The sequence below is a fragment of the Hemicordylus capensis genome, chromosome 2, assembly GCF_027244095.1.
Source record: "Hemicordylus capensis ecotype Gifberg chromosome 2, rHemCap1.1.pri, whole genome shotgun sequence".
NCBI classification, from domain to species: Eukaryota; Metazoa; Chordata; class Lepidosauria; order Squamata; family Cordylidae; genus Hemicordylus; species Hemicordylus capensis.
The window spans coordinates 276,760,295-276,775,010 of NC_069658.1; the positions used below are offsets into that span (position 1 = coordinate 276,760,295).

Below are 14,716 nucleotides of genomic sequence, written 5' to 3' on the forward strand. Positions count from 1 at the left end.
ATCTGCCAGGTCTTAGGAAATAAATGGTAACTGACACTGTGGTGAATAAATAGGCTGCCAATCTTGTTCTGTTCAACTTTCATGGCTACATGAAGAAGACAGAGAAGTTGAGAACATAGTTTTCTTAGTTCTAAGCAAAAAGAGCAGATAGCCTAAAGGAGTGCAATTTTTTTTGTTTTTTTAAAATCATGCATATTCTATTGTAGTAAAAGCTAAAAACAAATACCTTTTTCACTATTGTGGTATCATACCCAAACAGGGTGCAGCTATTTTGTAAAAATATTTCAGTATTTTTAAAAAATAACACACATCTTTTCAGAGCAGCTTTTTAATGTTTTACCTGCTGCTTATATGTGGTAGGTTTCTTAGTTAGCTTTTTATTTATAACTTTTAATCTGAAACTTCTAAAAGTGGTTTTAACTTGGTCTTTTAACATTAACTCACTTTAAAAAACTGTTTTATATTATCTATATTATTAATTCTCCAAGATGAACCATGCGTGGGGACGTGGCAGAAAACAGGTGATCGAATGGGGGTGGAGAGAAAAGGAGGTGATTGGCTGACAGCGTGAAAGTTCGGAAAGCGAGAAGGCAGCAGCCGGAGAGGAGTGCGAAAGCCAGGGAGTTTGCTGGCTGGGGTTTTGAAGCAGGGCATTTGGGGACTGGGGACAGAGTTTGTGGAAGGCTGCAACATAAAGCACCAGGGAATTCAGCAGAAGGGGGCGGGTGGCGGTTCACCACCTCAAAACGCACCAAGGAGCTTGAGGCCGGAATGAGGGTGCTGCAGAAAGCGGTTGGGTGGCAGGGAGGCCATTGTTAGAGTCCGCCTGCCACACCCGCCATCGGGAGGAAGTTTGTCGGCTGGGGTTGGCTGTCGGTTGGAGGAAGGGAGTTTTTGTGTTGGGTCACATCACCAAGAGCCAGCGAGTTCGGCAGAAGGTGGTGGCTGGCAGTTGGCCACCTCAGAATACATTGCTATTGCCCGCCTGCACCTGCCAGTGGAGAAATGGAGACTGAAGGACATTTGGACAATGACAGGTCAACACAGGCGAGCGAGAGAGTTGTGGGAGGGGGGAAGAGAGCGAGCGAGAGGGTTGCAGGGGGGAGAGCGAGCAGGTTGCAGGAGGAATAGAGCGAGCGCGTTGCTGGGGGCTGAGAGCGAGCTGGGGGCTGAGAGCGTTGCTGGGGGCTGAGAGCGCGCTGGGGGCTGAGAGCGAGCGAGCGCGTTGCGGGGGGCGCAGAGCGAGCGAGCGCGTTGCGGGGGGCGCAGAGCGAGCGAGCGCGTTGCGGGGGGCGCAGAGCGAGCGAGCGCGTTGCGGGGGGCGCAGAGCGAGCGAGCGCGTTGCGGGGGGCGCAGAGCGAGCGAGCGCATTGCGGGGGGTGCAGAGCGAGCGAGCGCATTGCGGGGGGCGCAGAGCGAGCGCGTTTCTGGGGAGCGAGCGAGAGAGTTGTGTGGTGGGGGAGGGGATGCCACAGGCTCAGGCCACGACTGCACAGATGCTCTGTGCGGGGTCAGCTAGTTTATTTTATTAATGTCGTGTCATGAGCCACTCCTAACGATAGTGTACTGGTCCACTACTACTGGAGAAGTATAAATAGTTTAAATGAACAAATAGATCGATTCTACATTCAAATAACAGCTCACTTCCAGCTTGGGAGCTAACCAACTCTCCACCAAGTCCTTTCTTGGAGTGAGATTACGAGACAAGTCACGCGGCTGAAAGCCAAACACGAGAAACCGTGGCTGGTAAAGCCAGCCGTTATTTAGAGTTTCGGGCAATCTGTGAAGCACACAACAAGCCTTTGCTAGAGCCCAACGCAAAGCACCAGGGCAGCCCTTGAAGTTGGGGAGCCGCTTGGGGCTGGCTTAAAGGCAAGGCGCAGCTTCCTCCTCTTCTATATCTTCTCTTTCTAGTCCATGTTTTTCCAGCCCTCACAGAAAGCCAGATACAACCGTTTAAGTCAGCTACTCTGCGCGATCCTAGTTTTCCACAGACACGTTTAGGGAGCGCGGGGGTCCCAATAGGAGCGCCAACGGAGCACACGCAGAATTTACCCCGGAGGGAGCAAGAAAGCCACATCCTGTCAGCTGACAGAAACTGACAGCTGGGAGCTAACCAACTCTCCACCAAGTCCTTTCTTGGAGTGAGATTACGAGACAAGTCACGCGGCTGAAAGCCAAACACCAGAAACCGTGGCTGGTAAAGCCAGCCGTTATTTAGAGTTTCGGGCAATCTGTGAAGCACACAACAAGCCATTGCTAGAGCCCAACGCAAAGCACCAGGACAGCCCTTGAAGTTGGGGAGCCGCTTGGGGCTGGCCTAAAGGCAAGGCGCAGCTTCCTCCTCTTCTATATCTTCTCTTTCTAGTCCATGTTTTTCCAGCCCTCACAGAAAGCCAGATACAACCGTTTAAGTCAGCTACTCGGCACGATCCTAGTTTTCCACAGACACGTTTAGGGAGCGCGGGTGTCTCAGTAGAAGCGCCACGCAGAATTTACCCTCTCCTGACTGTCCAGCGCCTTCTCGCGTCACGTGCCACACAACCCCACCTCCCCCTGCACCCCACACAATCACGCCTCCCACCTCTGCCCGGCCCGGCCCGGCCCGGCCCCTCCTCCTCCTCCTCCTCCCCCCCCCAGCCGGTGCTCAGTGGGCAAAAGGGCAGTGACACGAGGCACCCCGGCCCGGAGCGTATGTGAGCGCTCCACTTCAGGCTCGCGCTCCCTCAGGTAAGCGCCCAGCTGGAGCTATCGCGGCGGTGGATGTGAGCGCGCCAAGCGCAGGGGCTACTAGGAGGAACTCTGGAGACAGCAGTGTGTGTCTCAGACACATGTGCAGCTGGCCTGGGGTGTGTGTGCCATATGCCAGCGTGTCCCCCGTGCGCGCGCGCTGCATATTTTTATCCTGCTCGAGTATTTTAGAAACCACAGAGAATATATTACTACTTACTATCTCGCTATGTATACCGGCTGCTGGTTTAGTGCATATGGAAGCTGCAGTCTTCCACTGAAATCTCCCTGGAGGCAAGGCTTTCCTTCCTGCAGTATGACTTTCCAGTCTTGGAACTTCTCTAGTTCCCGTTCTGTTATACAATTTTTTTTTTGGCTGGGCCTCTCAAATTTTTTGTGTGTAGCAACATTTCCCCCCTCTTTATTTAAAAAGGGCTAGCACTTCTGTGGCACTGTGCTCTTTGACAGTAAATGGAGGATCTTATATAAATACTACAAAGAATACCTACATCTATAGTCACCTTTCCCCTTAACATTACTGCTTTTGCATTTCCCCTTTCTCCTCCAAATATTTGAGGAAACCATATGTTAGAACAGTTCAGCATAAATTTTCAAATGTGTGGAAAGCGTGATTTGTTGTGTGCAGCATGTCTGTGAGCTGGAAGTTCTGTGAGCCAACATAGTAGTATGTGTGTTTTATCTGTGCAGTGTGTCTTATCTTATCTGTGTGTGTCTCATCATATCATACACTGCTTAAAATTACCTTCCAGTCTAGACAGCAGACCATACATGTACACTTCATATGTGCTTGTTTTGTTTAATATGTCTTAATAGACATATGCATAATGTTTTCTACAGAGGTTTAATGTGCAATATATTTCTATATGATATCGGATACCTAGAGAGGGGAAGTTTTATTATGTATCTCCATGTAATTGTTTCTATTGGTCTTCTCTCTAAATAATATCAACTCCACAAACATATACAACTCTCATTACTGCAGAGATGCTTCCAATATTATCTTTCAATTGTATGCATCTGAAACCATAAGATGCATGTAACTTTCTTGTTATAAGGATATATCATTTATTGCCAAACATGACTGAATGTGGATATGTGCAGAAAAATATAAAATTCATGTGTTGGTGACTTTATCGGGAAGTTTTTCACAGCCAGCTTTTAGTTCACATCTCCTCTGGAATGGAGGTGTGCATTCACATATTGGTCAAATTTACCCTGAAGTCCCTGTGAGCTATCAGGGAGCTCTTCACACACCATTTGGTTTTTTCATCGCATGTTAGAGTGTAGCCTGATTTATATCCGGAGAAAAAAATTAAGTTTTTGTGTCGGTTTTTGGGGGCAACTTCGAACTCACAGTAAAGCCTTGCAGAAAACCCACGGTAAAGCCTGCTGTCTGGGAAAGTTCCAGGAACTCTTTGAAATAGAGAATTTATTATATCAGGTTTCTGCCTCGGTTTAAATCTTTTAGTCACCTTTGTTCATGAGAAGTTGCCTAGAGACTCAGAATTTGTTTTAACATGGCCTTGGGTCTTGAGTAATAACTACATTTGAAGTTAATTAAAGGGTTGGGGGGGCATATCTGGTTGCTCAATTTTTATTTTTATTTTTTAAAAAAAATCTAGCTACTAGACTGCCAGAAGACATTTAAAATTAGTTTTAAAAAGTTATATTAACATGCAGTAATGCATATAGGGTGCAAGAAGTTTATTTTTATTTATTATATAAATATGTATCCTGCTCTTCATTAAAACTTAAAGCAGTTTACAATAAAACACCAAATAAAGTGTTACAATAAATCTTACATAAAACATCATTAAAACAGGTAAAATGCATTATAGTTTTCCCCATTAAAGTGTAATGTGGGCTTGTTCATTATTTGTATTTATTTAAAATATTGATGGTATACTTACTGGCTGCAGCTTTTGATGTGGCTTGCAATTTCTTTGTTTTTTTTAAAAGAACAGTATAATATAGAAGCAAGCATCAGTATTATAAACCAAAATACAGTAGGGATGTGCATGAACCAGTCCGGAGGCCATTGTGGCACAGTTCGAAGGTTCGAATGTGGCGCTTTTTGAAGGTTCGGCGCCAGGGGAGTGGTTCTTTAAGGACAGGGGGTGCACTTACCCCTCTTGCCACTTTCCCCCCACTGGCACTCCTTTAAAAAAAAAACTTCTTGGGGCAGCAGCGTACCTCCCTGCTGCCCCTGCCCCCATTTTTGACCGGAAGTAGGTGGAAGTACCACGTACAACACGTGTGTGGTACTTACTGCCGAAAACGGGGGCAGGGGCAGCAGTGAGGTACACTGCCACCCCAAGAAGTTAAAAAAAAAAAGCACCAGTGGGGCAAAAGCGGCAGGAGGGGTAAGTGTATCCCCCTGCTCTTAAAGAACCACCTCCCTGGCACCGGATCGCGGAGGCGCAGTTCTGTACACACCACTAAAATACAGCTTTCAGCAGACTAAAAACATCATGAAAGTTGATCAATCAATCAATAACCATAATTTTATTGGCAAATAAAAAAGGGCAGCATCCAGACTAGTTAGTCCTGACTAAGCCTCAGTGCATTTATTTATTTATTTAAGAAATTTGTATACCACCCACTACCGAAGTCTCTAGGCAGTTTACAGCATAAAACAAACCAAGCATTTAACAGTCAAAACATAAAACCAGATTACAACATCCATAAAAACACCAACTAACTAAAAAGCTTCGATGAAGAGATGTGTCTTTAGTTGTTTCCTAAAAGCCAACAGGGATGGAGCAGTTCCAATCTCAGCAGGAAGTTCATTCCACAGTCCTGGGGCAACTACAGAGAAAGCACTCCTTTGAGTTGCCACCAGATGAATTGGCAACACCCTCAGACGAACCTCCCCAAAGATCTTAATAGGTGGCGGGGTTCATAACAAAAAAGGTGTCCTCTTAAATACCTTGGGCTCAAGCTGTTAAGGACCTTATAGGTAATATAAAGGTATATAGATATTTAAGAGAATGTCTTCGCTATGAACCACACCGCCCATTGAGATCATCTGGAGAGGTTTGTCTGCAGTTGCCAGTTGCTCGTCTGGTGGCTACTCAGGGACGGGCCTTCTCCATTGCTGCCCCAAGGCTTTGGAACATACTTCCTGCTAAAATAAGAGTCTCCCCATCTCTTACAACTTTTAAAAAGGCAGTCAAGATTCATTTGTTCACCCAGGCTTTTAATTAGATACTGTTTTATTGTGTTTTAATAGTTTTAACTTTTTAATTTTAATTGTTGAAATGTTTTCATCTTTTATTGGCTGTTTTTATTGTTTTGTAAACCGCCCAGATAACTTGCGTTTTGAGCGGCATAGAAATGTAATAAATAAATAAATAACCAGCACTTTGTATTTTGCCTGGAAACCTTCTAATATGGTCTCTAAGGAGACCAATCTGGCAGCAGCATTCTGTACCAATTGCAGCTTCCAGACTACATACAATACACATAGAGTGCATTGCAGTAGTTAAGCCTGGAGGTTACCAGCATGTGCACCACTGTCTTAAGGCCACTCACCTCCAGGAAAGGGTGCAGCTGGTGAACCAGACGAAGCTGATAGAAAGCACTCCTGGCCACTGCCTCCACCTGAGGTATCAGAGAGAGGGTTGGGTCCAGAAGTACTCCCAAACTGCAGACCTGTTCCTTCTGGGGGAGTGTAACCCCATCCAAAACAGGCAGATCTATTCCATTTCCCAAACTGTGGCTTCCTACAGTGAGCACTTCCATCTTGTTTGGATTCAGTCTCAGTTTATCACTCATCCAGCACATTACTGCCTCAGGCAGGCATTTAGGGAAGTTATGAAGCTGACATGGAGAAGTAAATTTGGGTGTCATCAGCGTACTGATAACACCCTGCACCAAATCCCCTGATGATCTTTACCAGTGGTTTCATGTAGATGTTAAAAAGCATCAATGAGACAAGTTAGCCATGACTAATTCAAGTCCCATTAATTTTAATGGGGCAGTCTAAATGTTGTCTAAGGTTTTCAACTTGACACCTGAAAATCATCAAAGTAGGTGGCAGATGAATGGGTAAGGAGGGGGGGGAGAGTTCTACAGATGAGATGCCAAGTCAAAGAAGACCCTTTCCCCAGTAGCCACTTACTTAACCTTGGAATGTGGATTTGGACCACCAATGATTTTTTTTTATGGTCAGGCAGGTTCATATGGAGAAAGCAGTCCTATAGGTACACTGGTCCCAGACTGTTTAGGGCTTTAAGAGGTTAGAACCAGCACTCTGAATTGTGCCTGGAAACAGGCTAGAAGATAGAATAGCTCTTTAACTATTGGCAAGATATGTTACCTCCTGTTTGTACCAATCAACAGTCTAAAAGCTCTAAGTTGAAGCAGCTGATTTTTAAATGGTCTTCAAAGGCAGCTCAACTTTGAGGTCATTCACACAATCAAAAACTGTTCTACCTGGGTTTGGGAGCTGAATGTGTCCCGATTTTCTGTTATGTGGAAGCAAGCTTAGAGGAAAACCTGGGTAGAAGTTTGTGTGGAAGCAAGGTAGACGGAAAAGCTACCCAGGTTTTCCTCCTACCGTGCTTCAACACAATAACTTCTGTCTTGCTTCAACACATCCGAAAATTGGGAGCACACATGGCTCCCAAACCAGGGTAGAATGCAGTTTTTGATTATGTGAATGAACTCATAGAGAATTTTGAGCAGTCTATGCAATAGAGCCCTTTTTAGACATTGAGGCTGTTCTCATGAGCAGCAAGGTCTGTGAGAACTGCTGGGATCTTCGCAGTGCTTGTGGTGCTAAACCCAGCACCACAGCTCGGCTACAGGATTGTGTATCAGCATGAGTTATCTGCAGTTCATTCTGACATAGAGATGGCTGTCTAGAGCATCCGTCCCCTGGGGGAATCCCCCGTGCACTGTGACCAGCATGTGGTGCACTATGGGATTCTTGGAGGCCAGGACAATTATGCTTGTACATGCATTTGATTACATAATGTGTTAATAACTATACATGTGTACCAATCAGTACATGCATACACTGTACCCAGATTGTATGTGTATTGAACATAACATATGAATATGTTTTAAATACATGATGTATGACAAGCTTCATAGTGTGGATAGAACTCACATATTACAGAGGTCATTAGTTTGTCACCTTTAAAAGGTTATAGCTCTAAACAAGTCTGCAAGATATTTGAATAATAACATTTACAACAAAAGCAATACTTGAATTCTTGAATACTTGGAACTACTAGATTTCTTGGTGATGATAATATTGGACTATGTATATCCTGAATGTAACATGTGAAGATATTCTAATGGTACAGTTCCATCCCACATATATTTGGAACCAATTGCCTAGACACATTGACAACAGTAAATGTGTTTTAATGAAACATTGAAGCACAGGTGTACCAAGGTTGCAGTTGGCTCGGAAATGAGATTTTAAAATGAGCCCTTCACTCTTCCTCTCCTTCTCCTGGCCCCATATCTCTGCTGCAGAAGAACATGAGGACATGTGTAATATAGTGTAGCAGATTAACAGAGTACAGGAGACTACAGTTACAAAGTGTAAACAACAGCAGAACCAAATAATACAACAGTATCAGCTTTGTGAAATACAAGAAGGCAATTCAGGTTAGCTACAACAAAACCAGCTCTCCTCCCCTTCTGTGGGTTCCAAACCAGTTTAAAATTAGCAAACAATCTAGGATGCTAGGCTAGCTCCACTCTTCCCCAACCCTCAAGTATTGTGAGCCATTCTGGGAGCAAGGAACCTTTCTTTTGAGAACTTGTTTGGTTGAAAAACAGTTGAATATATTTCCAGCAACTACCACCAAATACCCAATCAATAAACCCCCTGCCACCACCCCCTCTTCCTTTCCACTGGGAGGAAAACAACTCATTACAAGTTCCGAGGGGGAGATTGCATGGGTCGTCAGGACTTAGAGGGAGGAACCCAATTATTTAAAATCATTTTTAAACTGTCCTTAGTTCAGCAACAGCAGTGGAGGAGCTCAAGATGAGGAGGACCAATCAGAGATGGCTGCTGCTGGGGAAAGACAGGGCTGCTTTAAGCCTTTCCCTTCTTTGCTGCTGCAGCCACTCTCCTCCCAACTGACCAAAGAGAATCGGGAGTCACAGAGAACCTGCTTGGGGGGACTGCAGCTCAGCTGGGGGGAAAGAGAAACTTTTGAGGCAGCAAGGCCCACTATTGCCTATACTCCTGGCTACAGGACTGGAAAGCAGGCAGAGACTGGCCTTGGGGGGCCCTCGGAGTCTGTGGGCCAGGAAACATTTGTCTCCCTTTTTCTTATTAACGGTACGCCCCTGCATTGAAGATCTATCTGTTGCAGGAGCAGAAAGATTTTTACAATCTTAATGGTGACATAGAAATATGAGTGAGAAAGGGAGTGGGGATAAATGATGTGTGTGAGGGAGAGTGAACTACTTGTGGGGCATGGTACAAGCTGATTACAAGTGTGCACTTTGTTTTTCAGGGCTTCCAGAGAAGTGCTCTCAGGGGCTTAATTTAGCCTTGACATGCCACCTCCAGCAGACACAAGCCTAGCCTATACCCCTCCAGACGGAGGATGGGGATGGGCAGTGGTGTTTGGAGCATTCATATCCATTGGATTTTCATATGCTTTCCCTAAAAGCATAGCAATCTTCTTCAAAGAAATCCAGGATTTCTTTGACATAACATACAGTGAAATTGCATGGGTGTCTTCAATTATGCTGGCTGCTACTTATGGTGGAGGTGAGTAAAATGAACTCTCTCATTTGGCTTGACTTTGTCTTGGGAATGGAAGACACACATCCCCAGATCCAGGCTGCATTCCTAAACACACTTACCTGGAAATAAGTGTCATTGAAATACTGATACATTGCATATGAAGAGTTAGAAAAACAATCACATAACCATACAGTATATTATCCAAACCCCTCTTTCAAGTTCTTGAAAGCTAGCCTTGGATAACCAGATGAGATTTTAAATGCTATAGTAGCAAGCTTTCAAATTACATAGGTTGCCGGGCAGCAGTAAGAAAGGAAAAGCTGACCTGTGTAGCAATACAAGATAACAGGATTAGAAAATATTTCATGTAAATGCAACGGGTGGTGGTGGTTGTTTCCAAGATACTGTTGGTGCCAGCTATACAATTTTATGTATTAGTAAAAGGCTTGATGTCTGTGAATTTCTTATCTCTCTGTGACTTGAGGCTTTTCCTAGCTCTATGAGGTCTCATTCCCCATGCTTTTCAATGGGAGAGTTTTCCTGGATTTTCTGAGAAAGTAATGATTTTTTCTGGGGTTTTGGATTTTTTGTGGTAGTCTGGGTGAGGTCTGGAATCTACCTGAAAAAATTGCGTATTTCTCTCTTTTGTGGTTTGGTCTGGGAATTTGATGTGAGGAAGTGAGTGAAGCTGCTTTTATATTTATATTTTATATTAATTTATCATATTCATATAGCGCCTGATATATGTATCCCTAGCAAATCTACATAATGCAAATACAATATAATAAAGAATAAAAAGAACTAAAACAATTTCACAGAATAAAAATAATTAAACAGTTTAAAATTAATCTTAATTAAAAGTCTGAGAAAACAGGTGTGTCTTGAGGGCCTTTTTAAAAGCAATTGGAGACTGAGAAGCTCTTATTTTGACAGGCAGCGTATTCCAAAACCCTGGGGCAACCACAGAAAAGGCTCAGTCCTGAGTTACCACAAACAAGCTGGTGGCAACTGTAACTGATGTGGTGTTCCAGGCCTCCTAGGGCAGTCTGTACACGCTCTGCAGCATGCCCAACACACACACCAGGAGTCTGGCACATAGTCCTGCTTGGATTCCTTATTTTTGTTGGCTATTATGGAGGAAGACACAAGAAACACACACAAAGTTCATTTGATTCTTTTACTTAAGAAATAATAAAACATGAAAACATGATAAGCAAGCAGACCTATGCATTTCTTAGAAATAGGGCAAGAAACAGGGCAAATTTTGCTGGATAGGAATGGGGTGGAGGGAGGAGGAATAGGGGAGGAATTGGCAGAGTTCATTGGGAAGTTAATAGGGAAGAGAGCTGGTCTTGTGGTAGCAAGAATGACTTGCCCCCTTAGCTAAGCAGGGTCTGCCCTGGTTGCATATGTAAGGGAGACTAGAAGTGTGAGCACTGTAAACATATTTCCCTTAGGGGATGGAGCTGCTGGTTCCAGATTTCTTCCCTGACATTTCCAAGATAGGGCTGAGAGAGAGTCCTGCCTGTTGTCTTGGAGAAGCCACTGCCAGTCTGCGTAGACAATACTGAGCTAGATGGACTTATGGTTTGACTCAGTAGATGGCAGCTTCCTATGTTCCTATTGAAGGTCCTTTACCAGAGGTGGGTGTTGGTTGTCAGCCAGACAGCTTCAATAAGTGGCCCAAATAGGCTCACAGGTTGGCAGAGCAGAGTGGAAGGACTTCCCATGGATCCATGGGATCCATGGTGGTCCAACCCCAAAATGTTTAGCAGCCTCCCCCTTTTATACAGTTTCCCCTTCTCTGACTAAGATATGGTTTCAGTCAATTTTCATCATGTTTGTCTTTGTTCTCCACAGCTATTGTGGGATAGATCTATTTCCCACATCCTCAGTCTCAATCCATGTAAATTCTGCCCTCCCTTCAGACAGGACCCGCCTCATGCCTCGTATCCTTATCAAAGCAGGGAATGTGCTCTGCTATGGTTCACACTGTCCTGTCATTCTTCAAAATGTAAATCCACAGTGTTAGTTTAACTGATTTTTGTATCATGTCTCTGGCATGTTTCTTTTTGTGTCACTAGGCATTTTGGGTGCGTGTGTGTGTATGTGTGTGTGTGTGTGGAGAGGAGTTGGGAGTTATCTCGCTACAATCAATTCAGCTAGAGTGCTAGCAGTTCAGCCAGGATTACAACATATAAGCATCTCAAAAGGCAATACACATTCCATAGAGAAAGGCCAAATGGCCCATAGGCAGTAAAACAATTCCGAGAGGCATTGGCAGCAGTGTCTCTAAACAAATAGCTTTCTTGACTCATCCATTTCCCACGATTCCATAGTTCATATTGGGGCCTCTTAGCCATAGAAAAAGTGGTTCTGTTCACTTGTGGGGTAGAAATGGATGAGGCAGTTGGATGGGCTGGTCTGTGGTCCATAACACCTGACCTTCCTAGATGACCTTAATAGGTGTTAGGGTTCAAGACAAAGAAGGCACTTCTCTTTAGTACCCTGGATCCAAGCTAATACGGGCTTTATAAGTAATATAGAGGTGATTATAGATATACTCACCACCTTAAGTGGTGCAGTGGGGAAATGCTTGACTAAGAAGCAGAAGGTTGCCAGTTCGAATCCCTGCTGGTACTATATTGGGGAGCAGCGATATAGGAAGATGCTGAAAAGCATCATCTCATACTGCACGGGAGGAGGCAATGGTAAACCCTTCCTACCAAAGAAAACCACAGGACTAGATGGGCCTTGGGCCTGATCCAGCAGGGCTGTTCTTATGTTCTTATGACTCTGTGGGCGCCAGAAGACAAAATCAACTTGATGGCACACTTTACCTTTATAGATACACTATGTCTGTCTGTCTATCTATCTATCTATCTATCTATCTATCTATCTATCTATCTATCTATCTATCGTGTGTGTGTGTGTGTGTACACATGCCAGAGACATGATACAAAAATCAGTTAAACTAACACTGTGGATTTACATTTCGAAGAACGACAGGACAGTGTGTACACACACACACAACACACACACACACACTCTCTCTCAAAATATATGTTGCTGGGGTCAAGTCTTGCTTAGATGATGAGAGTGTGGAGAGTGCTGTAGTTTTCTTGATAACTGAATTCCTTTTCAGTTGTGTTTTCAAAAGGATCACTTTTGCTTTGATATTGAATTTTTAAATAGCCAGTGACTGGATTTGGACTATCATGGCTTAGATAATTGTGAACAAACCAGTTTGAGCCTTGAGTCTCTGCATTCCCCCTCCCCCCCATGCATGAGAATTGTAAGCTCCTGTTGTTTGACCTAACCACAATTTCCAATTTTGTCTGAACTCAAGGAGCTATGGTTTGTTAACAAACCAGGATATCCACAGATACATTCTTACCGACAGGGTTATATTTTAGCACATTAAGTGTAAAGTAGATTCCTTAAACACTACTGCAGCTTGATCTAAGTATTTTTATTGATTTAAGAGACCTTGGTAAAACAGCTGGGCAGCAGTTCTTATGACTGTAGAATTAAAGTTTGATTAAAGAGGGTGTTCCAATCATCTGCAACAATTTATGTTTGAAGCAGAAACTAGGAATAATGTAGTTATATATAATGAGGACTTTTGTGTCTGTGAAGCAGAAAAAGTAGTAAGGGATAATTTGTATTTCCTGTTACCTGGGACATATTGATCCCAAACCAGTGACATGAATCTGCTTGGAAAAAGCTTTCCCTGTTCAGCTGGGACAGAGAAAACTAAACTACATTCAGTTTTGCTGCTCTGCTCTTTTGGACTAGTTCTGACATTGTTTTAGGCAAGGTAAAGGTATCTATGAGATTTGGAGACTTTCACTCTGCTCACTATTCTCTGGATTTCTGTGACTGTGTCAAGTATTTAGCTGCAATTCATTCCAGAACATTTACTATGGTACTATGCAGAGATATTTTGTATTTCACGCATTAACATATATCCAGACTAGTACTGCCTGTGTTCAGAAGTGCAAGTTCCAGAATAGTGCTGTGCTATTGCTTGAACTGGGGAAGGGCTGATTCTGACCAATCTCCACTTCACTCTGAAGCCCACTATGCATCACCAAAATATGTCCTTGAGGCTTATGTGCCCCTCAAGGACATATTTTAATGCCAACACAATGGGCCTGCTCAGGCATCAACCAGTGGTAATTTGGAAGTTGTACTGTTACACAGTTGCAGAGCTAGTCCAGATGTTGGCTACTGTTTCATAAAATTCATGAGTAACATTTGGCAAGCCTGGCAATGTTGAAGTTGCAATTAATGTTTTTCAGGTGATTATTCCTAGGAAGTATGTGACAGAGCATGTAGTGATCAGCCCCTCCCCTCCCCTAAAGAGTGAATTGGAAGTGAACCCTGTCCTGACTGACAGGCAGTGACCTCTAGGGATCAACCACAGCACATGAGTGGGACCTAGAGGGCCATGAGGCAGGAAGAGCAATGTTTCTTGGTGGAGAAGCAGCTAGGCTGGAGGTGGGAGAGGATGGGCGGAAGGCTTAGTGAGGAGCAATGAAGTTTTGCTGCCTCATGGTCAAAAGCTAGCCTGGAGAATTCTCTCATGGAAGGACATCTGCAGATCCTGGAGAGACAGGATTGCAGAAAGCTTGACTCTCATCAGGTTTCTGGCTTCTGGAAGTTCAGCCTAGGGAACAGTTTTAGTCAGTTTGCATTAGACTTCTATTTTCCTTTCATGTGCTTTGCATATCCGAGCAGTTGGTTTATTGTTGTTTTACCTAGAACGTAACTAAACTAAGAAAGCAATAGCCTGTGCCCATCCATCCAGGTAGGGTGTTGAAAGAGTCTATATAAACTAGGTGCTTTTCTTACATCTATATTCTTTGCAACTGGGTAACCATGATTTTTAAAGTGTGCCACTCCAATATCAGCTGGAGTGTTTTTTGGAACGGAACCTTGTAATCAACTGAGTATTTTTACCTGTAACTAAAAGCTGAGACATCCTCAGATGGAAATAGTCTGTAATATTTGGAATAAAGTTTATTTCTGCTTTTTTGTTCTTTGCAATTTTAACCAGAGTGGATTTTTAAACTCAGGAAAGGGTGGCTGGAAAGGGGTTTACTCTGGTGGGGGGAAAAATCTCAATTTTGATCGTTCGGCAACTCTACCAGGTTTCTCACTACGTGTAAGCTTGCACATGGAAGGTTTTTGTACTTTTCCAATAGTAAAAGAAGGAGAGTTTCCATGAAAATTCAT

The 14,716-nt window shown here is 43.8% G+C and overlaps 1 protein-coding gene across 4 annotated transcripts in view; it reads left to right on the top strand.

Moving 5' to 3' along the window:
- LOC128341603 (monocarboxylate transporter 2-like) overlaps positions 1-14,716 on the top strand; it is an 85,986-nt gene that overhangs the window by 14,214 nt on the left and 57,056 nt on the right. For 2 of the 4 annotated variants that reach the window (XM_053287924.1, XM_053287927.1), the window contains exons 1-2: positions 2,643-2,730; positions 9,240-9,499. The exons of 1 other annotated variant lie outside the window; for it this stretch is intronic. In XM_053287924.1, the coding sequence (XP_053143899.1) occupies positions 9,283-9,499 (217 nt within the window). In that variant the 5' untranslated portion in view covers positions 2,643-2,730; positions 9,240-9,282. Of the gene's footprint in view, positions 1-2,642; positions 2,731-9,239; positions 9,500-14,716 lie in introns of those variants that run through there. One more of the 4 variants, XM_053287928.1, reaches the window with a different exon arrangement.